Below are 14,131 nucleotides of genomic sequence, written 5' to 3'. Positions count from 1 at the left end.
TCCCACGTCTTGTCAACGTCTTGTCAGACACTGAGCAGCGAAGAACGTCTCGCGTCGAGTTTTATTACGGTAGACGGAATGATTCCTAGCTCCAGTGCTTGGCCGAAGGCTCCATGTTCCGCAATCCGCAGTGTGCACTCCCAAATCCTTCGCAGACTTACCCCGCAGGTAGCACCGTAAAGTAAGACAGATGGGAGGGGAACTTAACTCGCAGGGGAGCGAATGAAAGAATAAAAATGGGGCGGGGAAATTTCAGTTTGACAACTTTGCAGAACAACAAAGGCGTGCAATATGTTTGGCCTGCATCGAAAATGAACTCGTCGTTGTGCCTTGGTCCTCAACGTTTCGAAGCCGCTTTACGAAAGCTATCAGCGGTAATTCATCACTGTCAGCTTTTGCACAAAAGAAAGTACGTTCATTCTTCCGCGCAATTTGTTTATTCTGTACGTGATTAGACAAGTTAAGAAAGTGTGCCTCATAGTCCCCCATTTACATTGCTCTGTGTATTTTCGGGCGTTATCGACACTTCACTTAAAGCTCGCTCTTTTTTTACCCGCGGGGACATTTTTCCAGCGCTGAAACGTTGCGAAAAATACAATTTTCTGCGCCAGAAAACGCCGAAATCTATGTCTTTTGCGCAAACCCCCATCACTTGTTTTCATTTCTCAAAGTTGTATATACAATCGTTATTTCTCCCCCGTATATATGTCGCTTTCGCAGCCCTTTAACATACCGGTACAGTATATAATATATTAGTGTGCAGCTTTAGAGTGAAGCTTTCTGTGACCGTTCGGCCAAGGGGGACTCCGTGGAGAGCTCTCACCTGTGCACGTGTGGCCAAAAATTTGCATTACAGAACGTGGCGTCCGTTGGCACCCCTAGGGGACTCTTGTTCGCGGAGCAGCTATGCTGCGGCCACCGCCGCATTTGCTCCTCTACCGCGGCTGCTTAGTTTGCTTCGAAACGTCAAGCCACTCCCGCTCTCCCACTCTCTGTCTTAATCGGTGCTACGCAGGCTCGATACTGATCGCAGGTACATACATCGGGCCGCCTCTGCGTTCGTTAGCGGTAGCTGACAACTCAGTAGGGGCGTGCCCTTCCTGTTCATCGAGCTTTATCAGGTCAGGGTTTTGTGCGTTTTTCCTGTGCTTGTGCTACAATGCCTTGCTAGAAAGCCAGATTTATCGCGAATTGGCAGAAAACGGGGCTCTAATTTTTGTTTGACAACAAAAGTTTTCCAAAAACTGGTCCTTGACAACTCCCTTAAAAAAATGGTTTCACAATTTCTGTTGACATTTTGTTGAGTTCTTATCCATTCAACAGAAATTCAAGGCTTATTGAGTTACACAATAAGAACTAAACTAAATTTTTGTTGTCGTCTGCACAATGATTTTTCTAGTATTAGCAGCAAAGCTGTTTCCAAATCATTAGAGTTTCATATCCGCAGTTAAAAATACCAAGAAAATGCCGAGCGCACGTAATCGTGTGCCTCGCGGCGAGCGTCCGGCCATTAAAAAAATTGGAGGAGTATCGCGGTGAGGAGATGAAATGAAAATCCCGGGTCATCTCCACTCACGTGAAACTTGGAGAGGGGCGAAGCATGCAGTGTATAATTGTATTCTCGACATCTTGGCGTTTCTGCCAACTGAGATGAAACCGTTGGAGGGTAGAGGTAAACAAGCGCCAGTCAGCGGCATAAACTACTCACAACCGCTAACCACTGTGCTTTGATTTACGCCAAATAAGGGCCATATGCTTGAAAGGAGCGAATTCTGTGCGTAAATATGTCACCACAGACAGTTTTAGGCGCCTATACTATGGCGGTCATCGCGCATCGCTTGCTAGGTTAAGAACCCGACCGGCGCAAATGTTTTGGCCTATCTCAGTGATTGAAAACAAGTGCCACCGGCGCTCCTCCGTCTTTGCTCTCACGTGCGGCCGTGTGCCGCTGGGCGAAAACCGTCCATCCTCCAAGTCAGCCGCCGCGCGGTGCCCGTGCCGATCCTCGGCCATGTCCCCAGCTTTCCGGTAGCCACGCCCCAATTGATAAATAAAAGAGAACTGCCGTTCGAGCGCAATCGCACAATGGAACCACTTAGAGAGAGTATATGTCTGTTTCCGATATCCTACACTTCTGGGGCCTCCGATTTTTCAGTTCCCCAGTACCACTACCGTATCGTACGGGTAGCTCACAACGTCAGGCCCTTCAACGGCAATGCGAATGACACCGTCCAATGTTTTCGCTATGAGGAGATTCGTCAGTCGTGTTAGATACATTTTAGAGCTGACAAGTGCCTCTCACAGTCTACCGAGGTCATGCCGTCCTCGATTCCAGCTAGCCTCAAGGCCTCGATTTCTGACTCTTGAGGACGTGTGGCCGCTTCTCGCCGGCGTAACCGGCGTACGTACTTTTAGACGCTACGGCGCACTGGCGGTAACGCGGGCCCCACGCGTTCGTATCATAATAATAATCAATCAATCAATCAATCAATCAATCAATCAATCAATCAATCAATCAATCAATCAATCAATCAATCAATCAATGTTTATTATAGTGCCCAGGAACCGCGGAGGCCTTCCTGCTGGAGCACTCAGAGGGGAAAATGCAGCACTGCAGTACATCAACAATTTGCTAATAAACATTCAGTGAGCAAAAAAACGGGAGAGTCGGAAGTGGACGTGGAGGAGCCCGAATGGGGAGCAAAAAATGAAATAGACTTCATATTATGCGATAACCCTGGCGTCGTGCAGGATGTGGAAGTGCTCGGAAGGGTAAGGTGTAGTGACCACCGTATGGTAAGATCTCGAATTAAGCTAGATTTGAGGAGGGACCGCAACAAGCTAATACGAAAGAAGCCGATAAATGAGCTAACAGTAAGACGTAAAGTAAAAGAATTCAGGATCGCGCTGCAGAACCGATATTCTGCCCTTAACGAGGAAGCCGAGCTTACGACACAGGAAGCCAGCGACAACCTTACACGCATTATCACGGAGTGTGCAGTAGAAGTCGGGGGCACTATGGCTAGACAGGATACTGGTAAACTTTCACAGGAGACGAAAGATCTAATCAGGAAACGGCAAACCACGAGAATCTCTACCGCAGCTGACAGAATAGAACTAGCCGAGCTCTCGAAGTTAATCAATAAGCGTAAGACAGCTCACATACGGAAGTATAATATGGAGAAGATCGAATACGCTGTAAAGAACGGAGGTAGCCTGCAAGCAGTGAAGAGACGTCTTGGCGTGGGGAAAAATCAGATGTATGCACTTAAGGATAAGCAAGGCGATGTCATCACAAATACGGATAAAATAGTCACAGTGGCCGAGGAGTTCTATAGGGATCTGTACAGTAGCCGGGACATACAGGATAATGCCGAACGAGACAGTAGTTCAGAGGAGATAGACATCCCACCAGTAATGACCGAAGAAGTAAGGAAGGCTTTGAAAGAAATGAAAGGGGGCAAAGCACCTGGCGAGGATCAGATAACAGCAGACCTCTTGAAGGATGGCGGAGAAATTGTACTTGAAAAACTGACAAACCTGTATACGCAATGCCTAATGACCGCAATGGTACCGGAATCTTGGAAGAACGCGAACATCATCCTAATCCATAAGAAGGGCGACATGAAGGACTTGAAAAATTATAGGCCGATCAGCTTACTGTCAGTCGTCTACAAGGTATTTACCAAGGTAATCGCTAACCGAATCTCTGCAACCTTAGATTTCAGTCAACCTACAGAACATGCAGGGTTCCGTAAAGGTTATTCAACAGTGGACCATATTCACACGATCAATCAGGTGATAGAAAAGTGCGCTGAGTATACTGAACCCCTATATATAGCCTCCATAGATTATGAGAAAGCATTTGACTCGGTCGAAACCCTAGCAGTCATTCAGGCATTACGGAACCAGGGGGTAGATGAGCATTATGTAAGAATACTAGAGGATATCTACAATGGGTCTACAGCTACCATCATCCTCCATAGGGAGAGCAGCAAAATACCTATAAAGAAGGGTGTCAGACAAGGAGACACAATCTCTCCAATGTTATTCACAGCATGCTTACAAGAAGTATTCAGAACGTTGGATTGGGAACAGGTGGGAGTAAGGGTTAATGGAGAATACCTCAGTAACCTCAGATTTGCTGATGACGTTGCCTTGCTAAGTAACTCGGGGGACGAATTGCAAAGAATGCTTTCCGCACTGGGCAAACAGAGTAGAACCGTGGGCCTGAAAATTAATATGCAGAAAACTAAAGTAATGATCAATAACCTCGGGACAGCACAGCAGTTTGAGATAGATGGCGAGGCAGTGGAAGTGGTAAGCGAATATATATACTTAGGCCAAGTTGTGACCCCAGATCCCAACCATGAGGCAGAGATAATTAGAAGGATCAGAATGGGGTGGGGTGCATATGGCAGACATTCTCAGATAATGAATAGCAGCCTACCATTGTCGCTGAAGAAGAAAGTGTATGACAGCTGCATCTTACCGGTACTCACCTAGGGGGCAGAAACTTGGAGGCTCACTAAGAGGGTTCAACTTAAATTGAGAACGACTCAGCGGGAAATGGAGCGGAAAATGATAGGTGTAACATTAAGGGACAAGAAGAGAGCGGAGTGGGTCAGGGAGCAAACTGGTGTTAAAGACATATTAGTAGAAATTAAGAAGAAGAAATGGACGTGGGCAGGGCATGTAATGCGAAGGCAAGATAACCGCTGGTCATTAAGGGTAACAGAGTGGATCCGTAGAGAAGGCAAGCGTTGCAGGGGGCGGCAGAAAGTTAGATGGGCAGATGAGATCAAGAAGTTTGCGGGGATAAATTGGTCACAGTTGGCACAGGACCGAGGTAATTGGAGAATAATGGGAGAGGCCTTTGCCCTGCAGTGGGCGTAGATAGGCTGGTGGTGGTGGTGGTTGCATCTAAAAGATGTTTATTGGTTTAAGCTTTAGGTGAGGGTAAGAATGGGCAAATTGAAGGCTAAATCAACCGTTCAGAACACGGCATCGCGCCGAGTAATTAGCGACGAAGCTGTCTTCTTTGTGAAGCGGGTGGGCAGGGCGCCCTCATGTTGGTCAACTCTACGTACGGAGGCAACGTGAACACCGCAACGTAAAAATCCAAATCTCACGTACGCCCGTGAGACACCCGTGGGCCCTTCGCGTTCTGAGCATGCGCAATTGTCACCCGTAAAAGTTCTGCGTAGGTAGAGCTTCTACGCACGTGAAACTAAAACTGTCTAATTTCGCTTGGCCGGACGACACGCCGAACGGCTGGGCTGAATCTCGCCCGGCTGTCCAACGAGGCGCGGCAGACGTGCACCAACATGCCTCGAAGCAGAGCCAAGGAGTCGCCTCCCTCTTCCCCTCTTCAGCGGATCGTCTGATGCAATTCCTAAGGCGCGCGGGCGTCGAGAGCGGTAATCGACGGAGTCAGAGCTGAGCCGTGCTCTCGCCTTTGTGCTAGCCATTCAACGCCCTTGTACATACTGTTACGCGATGGGTTTATTATTTACAGGGGTTGATGAGGTGAAATTCCAAACAAAGCCAAGATGGAACGGCAGTGCGCTGATTGATAGCTAGCAGGGAAAACAGCTTCGTCCTCCTCTTCTTCCCTTCATCCTCGCTGATGGGGTGGTCAATTAAACTATTGCAGGTGTACCGTTGGGTGCGTGGCATTACCCCGTCTCAGACGAAGCCCTCTATTCCAGTCAGCATGCGTCACGAGCATGGAAACGCTTGAGTCTAGCCACACACACGACCGGCGTTGTTTTGCAGGGTCGGCTTTATGATGGGAGTCGTTAAGTTGCGTATATAAGCGAATATATATAGCGAATATATATACTTAGCGAATATATATACGAATATATATATATATATACTTAGCGAATATATATACTTAGGCCAAGTTGTGACCCCAGATCCCAACCATGAGGCAGAGATAATTAGAAGGATCAGAATGGGGTGGGGTGCATATGGCAGACATTCTCAGATAATGAATAGCAGCCTATCATTGTCGCTGAAGAAGAAAGTGTATGACAGCTGCATCTTACCGGTACTCACCTACGGGGCAGAAACTTGGAGGCTCACTAAGAGGGTTCAACTTAAATTGAGAACGACTCAGCGGGCAATGGAGCGGAAAATGATAGGTGTAACATTAAGGGACAAGAAGAGAGCGGAGTGGGTCAGAGAGCAAACTGGTGTTAAAGACACATTAGTAGAAATCAAGAAGAAGAAATGGACGTGGGCAGGGCATGTAATGCGAAGGCAAGATAACCGCTGGTCATTAAGGGTAACAGAGTGGATCCCTAGCGAAGGCAAGCGTTGCAGGGGTCGGCCGAAAGTTAGATGGGCAGATGAGATCAAGAAGTTTGCGGGGATAAATTGGTCACAGTTGGCACAGGACCGAGATAATTGGAGGATAATGGGCAAGGCCTTTGCCCTGCAGTGGGCGTAGATAGGTAGATAGGGTGTGATGATGATGATGATGATTAGCAAAAAAAACCTACAAAAACGGAAAAGAAGATTAGAAATAAAATATTGCAATCCAACCGACTGCACACAATCAATTCGTGCTGGCGCACAGAAAAGGTATAAGACAGCAATGAAATACATCAACAGCTGGCAAATGAACAGTGAGTGAGCAAAAAATAAGAAGAAACTGCAACTTAAAAGAAGAATAAAAATGCCATAGTGTAATTTTAGCCAACATTACACAATCAATAGAAACTGTAATGTCTGTTCAATTGCAAGAAGACATCTTACAATAAGCGTAACTATACGGAAGGGTGAGTGAAAAGAAGAAAGTTTTTACAATATCCGGGAAGCGTACATTTTCAGTTTCAAATGGACGCATGAAGTGAATATGGCAACTTTTAATGATAAAAACGGCAGAAAAAGAAAAATTCTACGATAATTACAATCGCAGTATCAGCACAATACACGAATAACCAGGAACAAGAACAAGCTCGGTGAAGTCAATGCACACGTCAGGACGATAAGTGAAGAAAAAGAGCACTGCCAAGATGAACCTAGTGTGTCAGAGCTAACAACCCGGCCAAAAACTCCCGAAGAGGACGCTGAAAGATATCGAGCTTGTCGGAGTGAACATTATGCAGATGCTGCATCATTTGAAGAGGAGAACACGTGCTAAGAGCTCCAGCTGCTTTAAAAGGGTGGGCGAGCCTTGTAGCGTTTTGTGGAACGCGAAAACTGATTGATTCAAGTAGTTCTGAGCATAAAATAATACCATGAAGCAATTTGTTCATGAAAAGAAGGTCTGAGTGGGTCCGCCGGGAACTTAGAGAAACAGTTATAGGGATAGGCTCCGAAGGAAAACGATGCCTAAATATTGATGAAAATTTGGTCTGTACACGCTCGATACGTTGACAGTTGGAACTACAGGTTCCATTCCAAACGACAGAAGCATACTCTAGTTGCGGAATACATAGCGTTCTGAATAGTTTTAGGAATGAATAAGGAAACCGGAATTCTCGTGAAAACCTGCATACAGCCCCAAGAGAGCGGAGCGCCCGCTTAGTAACTTGAGTGACATGAGGTGAGAAAGTTAAGGCACTGTCGAAAAGCACGCCGAGGTCTCTAATCTCTTCAACTCTAGACAAGTAACCGCCGTTAATACTGTAAAAAAATAAAGTGCGGTTCGTTTTTTCTGCTATAAGACATTACCTTTGTTTTTGTAGAGTTAAGATTTAATCTATTGTCTGAGCACCACTTAGAAAATGAGGATATATCTTGCTCCAGGGCAATGCAGTCATTAACAGACTCAATCCTTCTGAATATTTTAATGTCGTCAGCGTAAAGAAGGAAAGAAGACATCTTAATTGCGGCTGACACATCATTAACAAAAATAGAGAACAAGAGAGGCCCCAACACGGAATCTTGAGGCACACCGCTTGTTGATCTGTACAGAGCAGACGTCTGCCCGTTAACGCTAACGAAACTGAACCGGTTATCTAGATAACTACCCAACAATGCCACGAGTGGTGTATCAATTCCTACCTGTAAAAGCTTTTTAAGTAACAGCGTGTGGCAGACAACGTCAAATGCTTTGCTCAGATCACAGTAGACAACGTCGAGCTGGCCCCTCACAGAAATGGCTGCCGAGGCCTGCTCCATAAAGCAGGAGAGATTAGTTGTTGTCGACCTTCCTGATATAAAGCCGTGCTGGTTACTTTCAAGAAAATTCTGTACAGAACTTGACAGTAATTTGTACAGCGCTGCCTCAAACAGTTTGGAACAAGCACAAAGGAGAGAAACTGCTCTGTAGTTTGCTGCATCCGATTTCGAGCCTGACTTGAAAATAGGACGCACTCGAGAAATTTTCCACGCGAGAGGGAACACGTTTGTTTTTAGACACTGGTTAAATATCACCGTCAAAACAGGTACAAAAATGCTGCCGTATGTTTTGAGAATAGCTGGAGGTATTCCGTCAGCTCCACACGACAATGACGGTTTCATGCGCTTTAGGCTCTCCAAAACCAACTGCTCGTCCAAAAGCACTAAGCTGGAGCCCTGTACGCGATTTAACAATATGTTCATTTCAGAGACGTCACGCTGGCCGCATGTGGCACTGAAGTGCTGAGCAAAGTGGTTGGCGACATTATGAACTTCTTCCCCAGAGGAATCTACAAGATTAATAAGATCATGTGAGTTGTTCTTACGGGACCGGATGTATCTCCAAAATGTTTCAGGCTGTGAATTCGCACTACTCTCTACAGAATCGAGATAGGAGCGCTGGTCCCGCTCATAAAGGTTTTTACATAATTTACGGTAAGAGCAGAAGTTCTGTTTCCATTCGTCATAACCGGTTTTCTTATACTTTCTGTGGCAGCGGTCTTTTAATTTAAGAGTCGTACGAAGTTCTTTCGAAAACCAATGTGGGTGCTTGGAGTGGTTTGGTTTATACTTGGGAATAAATTGGTCCTTACCGCTTTTGACAATTTCGGTGAACCGTTCAACCTGTGCATTGCAATCAGGAAGTTCTTGAATTTCCGACCAATCAAACGAAGAAAAAAAGCTATACAAGCCAATGTAATCCCCACGTGCATAACAGAAGGGAGAGAGTTCATTATACTTTAGTGAGGTACCACAATGCCGAATCGAAACGGGAGCCGAAACTGAAAATGGAGGATGAAGCTTGTCGGGTTTGACAAGAGAGATATCCACCATTGATACTCGCGCGTTCTGTATGTTTGAGAAGCAGAGGTCTAAGATATTTTCGGAGCAGTTTTTGATGTTATTCAGTTGTGCCATGGATGTGAAATCTAGGAAGTCTAAAACAATGCGAGATTTTTGCTGTACGTAATAATTGTAATGCTGGTTAGTTAGACTGTCCCATTGTACACCAGGTGCATTGAAATCCCCTAGAATGATAAACTGGTGATTTTGGTGTGAAGCGCAAACTTCTTCTACAGAAGTAAGTAGCTCATTGAACGAACAAATAGGAACATCGGGGGGAATATAAAACGCCCCTATTAAGAGCCTCTCGCCCCCAGTCAGTCGGATGTCCAGCCAGACACACTCATTGTCGCCCTCAAGGTATTGACGCCTCTTACACTGAAGACCACAATCGACCGCAACTAATACGCCCCCTCCCTTTTGTTTAGCCCCAGTAAAATTCCTATCTTTGCGGAAAACTTGGCAATTTGGAGGGAAATAATCATTAGAGCTAATGTCGCTACAGAGCCAGGATTCAGAAATTACAATAATTGGAAAAGTTGTGGAAAGTACATTAGCAAAAAATTCGGACGCTTTAGTGCGAAGGCCGCGCACATTTTGATAGTAAATGTCCACCCTATTTAGTTTTTTTCATCGTGTGGGACATCAGTGAAACAGAACGTTTCGGGATGCAGCTTTCCGCGGAAAGGTTTGAAAAGGCAGCTCTTCGGCCAGAACAAAGGATCGCTCAAACGCTCGAAGGAGTCCTCATCGACCGTAAAGCAGAAGGAAGAATATGAACTGTACTTGGTCTTCAGCCGCTGACAAGCCAGAGGTATGACATGTACAGTCGAAAGATGCTCCGTCAGTTGGGCTGAAGTGGTGGACGGTGACAGTTTAGACACGAAGATGTGTCTCGGACGCTTAGATGGACGAACGACGGAGATGCTACACGCATCTGAAGCACCCACACACACTGCACTCCCTCTGCGTTTGTTTGACTGGGCCGAGTCGTTGGAAGCAGTGCTGTTAACTTATTGGGGGGCAAAGTCGTCAGGACGCTTCCTAAAAGTCGCCAATTATAACGAAAAGTCGCTAAGCAATGATGATGATGATTACTTTTTTTCGGAGATTTTTAGTTTTTGACTGGCTGAGTGCTTGGAACGGCTACTGACGGCCACCTGCGGCCGCATTGCACGCTAAAGATCGCAGCGCCACAAAGGCTTGATCCTGGGCGTCACTTTTCGAAGCTTGTTCCGAGCACTACCCTGTTTCACAATATTTTATGCCTGTTTAGAACACTGTAATTCAATTTCTCAAAGTCTCCAAAAAAGTCGCTAAGACTCCAAAGAGATAGAATTGTCGCTAGCACGACTGAAAACACGCTAAATTTAGCGACTTTCTCGCTAAGTTAACACCACTGGTTGGAAGGTGGCTTGCCGGATGCATCATTTAACAAAAGGCAAGCCTCGGAAGGGGCTGGGGTCAGCTGCTCGTTCGCTGAAAGCGTAGACGCTGCGTTTATCTTCGCCACAACAGTGGCAAAGGATGAAAGGTCCACTCGCTGCGTGGAAGGGGTCGCCATTGTCACGTTGAGCTCAGGTGTCGAAGTGGGGGCAGGCCGCTCGGGAGGCAACGCACCGGCCCGCGGTAACCGCGGGAGCCGCTCCCCTCGAAGGCTGCGAACCTGCGCCGCAGGACCTTTTCCGGGTTGAAAGGGCGCCTCTAGCGGCGACTGCGGGAACCACGTTTGATGGCTCTCGGTTCTCCCCCGCCCGTAGCGACAGCACGGCGTGTTACCCCCTGTTCTCTGGTTTTCCTAGCTGCAAACTGAACGCGGACTGATTTTTTACGCAGTGTGTATTTCGGGACAGTCTACATCATGTTGCCGATTCAGAACTTCACGAAGTTTCATGATCCAGGAGGAAACTGGAGCGGTGACTTGTCGTTTGTGCCCGCGATCAGCCGCAGTGTGATTGACGGCCACTTCGGTGACCGCCAGTTAGGCAAGGGTTGGGCGATGAAAGAAGAGCTGTACATTCGACGCATTGTGTGCTCCATCTACAAGCATTCCCCTGGGTGTGAGTTTGTTGTAGTGAGAAGCATATGCCTCTGCTCGATGAAGCCCGGCCACTACCGACAACTAGCCGCGCTTCAAGATGTAGCTGGCTCAGCGAAGGTTGTCCAAGCACATTGCGACTGCGTCGCGGGGTGAGTACATCCTTTTATCATGCGTACGAAAAACGAAAACGCTGTTCATGTGTAACGTATTTCAGCGTTAGTTGCGTCAGGTGTTTCACGCTTACGAAATGTTTGTTTTTAACGGTAGTAACAAAACAGTTTCGGTAAAGAGCTAGTTGGCGTCTCGTCGCGCGCATCCTAATGAGTGCGATTGCCGGCAGATATACTGATTTAGGCTGCGTCTTCATTCGCGTTTTATTTTCCCGGCCAGCGAAAGTAGGATTACTTGAGTTTTGTAAGCTGCTTGAAGGGACTGGGTCGTTTCTGCATTTTACATTACCTTTTTTTTCTTTTGATGGCTGTTGTTTTTGATGTTAGATATATACCAGATATAAAGATGTACTGATACAAATATACCGGTTCAGTAAAATAAAGGATTCGAATTATTGGTTCACCAATGTTTTTTATTGGAGTATCTAATCCTTCGGGGCTGCAGAACACCGCGCACGCGTTGCATAAGCTTCATACTGCACCAATTTTTCGCATCTTTTAAATGTCCAATCGCAGGCTGGGCCAAAGGTGTCAACACATTGCTGCATTGTTGATGGCGATACGCAGCATCCAGACACCGTCTTGCACCCAGGTGCCAGCCCGATGGATGGCTCCAACACAAGGTGAGACCATTTGTGCATGCATAATATGTGAATGTGCATATCACCATACATTACACACTGAATCTGTGGGCCAATAAGGACGACACTGACCAGTAAACAACTTGCAACTGGTGAAAGCTTTAGGTGGAGACAACGGAATGTAATACGTACTCCAAAATTTGGAAATGATAAACCGTTATGCCGAAAACAACATTAACGAGGTTTTTTATTCATTCTGCCGACACAATACTCTGTTTCGCATTGAGCCTCACGTTCGGTTTTCATATTTTTCTGTACGGACTAAAGCAGCACCAAATGCAAAAAAACAAGTTTTCATCGACAGACGTACAGCTTCAAACATTTTTCAGTTTAAAACCTAATGACGTGCTGCAGCACGCAGTACTTTTTTCACTGTGGTATAGTGTATTGCGATAGACCCGTACAGTTGCAAGGGAGGAACGCCAAGGAGGAATAAATGCACATTTATTTCAAAAACACTTGATATAAGCCAGCATTATCACACCCAACTCAGAAACATGATTAGTAATGGTGGAGTAGCACTTATACAAAACCTGTTTTTTCTTTCTTTTTTTTTTTTCAGGTCAGAATCGTTTGCCAACAACACCACTGCAAGAAATCACATTCCGGAAACACGTCGTCAACAAGGCTGTGCCAGCAAAAAAAAAGAGAAAACTGGTGCATGGACCCCAACCACATGGACAAGACCTGGCCAACTTTGCCGACAAGATGGCTCGTGACGCCCCGGATCTCCTCTGGAACCGCTACCGAGAAGGAAAACCTGCGCCTCTGCAAAATGCGAGCTGTGTCGCTGACACGGAAGACCTGCACTCAAAGAAGTGCTTGTTGTTGTGCGACGAGTATTTTGAAAGGGGAGTCCCGTTAACTGCCGCCGAAAGGCTTGAGGTATGCGAGCGCACTGTTGGTCAGAGTGCCAATCCAGAGTGGCACAAAGAGAGGGTCGGCCGGCTTACAGCCTCAAATTTTCGAAGAGTGTTACACTGCCACAAGCCTGATGGGCTTGTGAAGGATATTCTATATCCCGCAAAAAAACCACTCAAGCCCGATGACCCCCGGATGTACGGCCTCAAAAATGAAGCGGCCGCTGTAGATGGCTACATCACTTTAATGAGGCTGTATGAAAAGGACATTGAAGTCGCTGAAACTGGACTACATGTCCATGAGGTTTATCCTTTTGTTGCAGCATCGCCTGACAGAGTAGTACGTGATGGCAATGAACTTGGCCTTCTCGAGGTCAAGTGCCCAGCTACGAAAGCAGGAATACCAGTTAGCATTGCTTGTCAAGATAGAAACTTTTGTGCGCAGCTTGTTAATGGCTCAATAACTTTGAAGCGTGACCACGCATACTTCTACCAGGTTCAAGGCCAGCTTGCTGTCACAAAGAAGCCATGGTGCGACTTCGTCATATTCACGAACTGCATCGACTTGCAGAACGCTATATCCGTGGAACGGATTTACTTTGATGAAGGGCTGTGGAGGGGTATCTTGGAAGGCCTTGTATACTTCTACAAAGCTGCCATCATTCCAGAGCTGATCACACGGCGTGTCAAACGTCTCGGCTTTCTGTATACCACTGGTGCCGGCTACGCTACCTTCAAGCGCTACAAAGAAGGCTTCTATATCATTGACCATCACGATGAGGCACTAAAGCTGACCTTGAGGAAGCTCAAGTAACCACTTGTTGAGTTTGCTTCGACCCGCCAGCACAGTCATTGCCTACCAGCGACTATGTGCAAAGACTACGCATGCTCTTTCGGCCACTGCAACCTCAGCCTACATGACCTTCCCTGCCGAGACGTTCACATCACGTCGGACCTTCGCAATGCCACCCACGTTTATCTGCACAACGACACTGTACGCAGGCCACTCCAACCTCACTACGCCGGCCCGTTCCCGGTACTACAGCGACACTCGTCAATGTACCTTGTGGACATGAACGGCCGCCCTGACACCATTGCCCTCGAGAGGCTCAAGCCCGCCTAAATGGCTAACGCCGCTCTGGATCCTCCACAAGAGCCTCTACACACAGGCGCACCTGCAGCCACGCGCATGGAATAAAAATCAGGTCTCTGTTGCGGCAA

The 14,131-nt window shown here is 46.7% G+C and overlaps 1 protein-coding gene across 1 annotated transcript; it reads left to right on the top strand.

Moving 5' to 3' along the window:
- The first annotated feature begins 10,894 nt into the window (after positions 1–10,894).
- LOC144170742 (uncharacterized) lies at positions 10,895–14,126 on the top strand. The gene is made up of 3 exons (XM_077700723.1): positions 10,895–11,388; positions 11,926–12,032; positions 12,613–14,126. The coding sequence occupies exons 1-3, from the start codon at positions 11,060–11,062 to the stop codon at positions 13,722–13,724; spliced, it is 1,548 nt and encodes a 515-aa protein (XP_077556849.1). The 5' UTR covers positions 10,895–11,059; the 3' UTR covers positions 13,725–14,126.
- Positions 14,127–14,131: the final 5 nt, after the last annotated feature.

This window comes from Haemaphysalis longicornis, unplaced genomic scaffold, assembly GCF_048455015.1.
Source record: "Haemaphysalis longicornis isolate Haplotype H1 unplaced genomic scaffold, Haemaphysalis longicornis Haplotype H1 scaffold_2, whole genome shotgun sequence".
In the NCBI taxonomy this organism is placed as follows: Eukaryota; Metazoa; Arthropoda; class Arachnida; order Ixodida; family Ixodidae; genus Haemaphysalis; species Haemaphysalis longicornis.
This window is presented reverse-complemented; position numbering and strand designations above follow the sequence as displayed.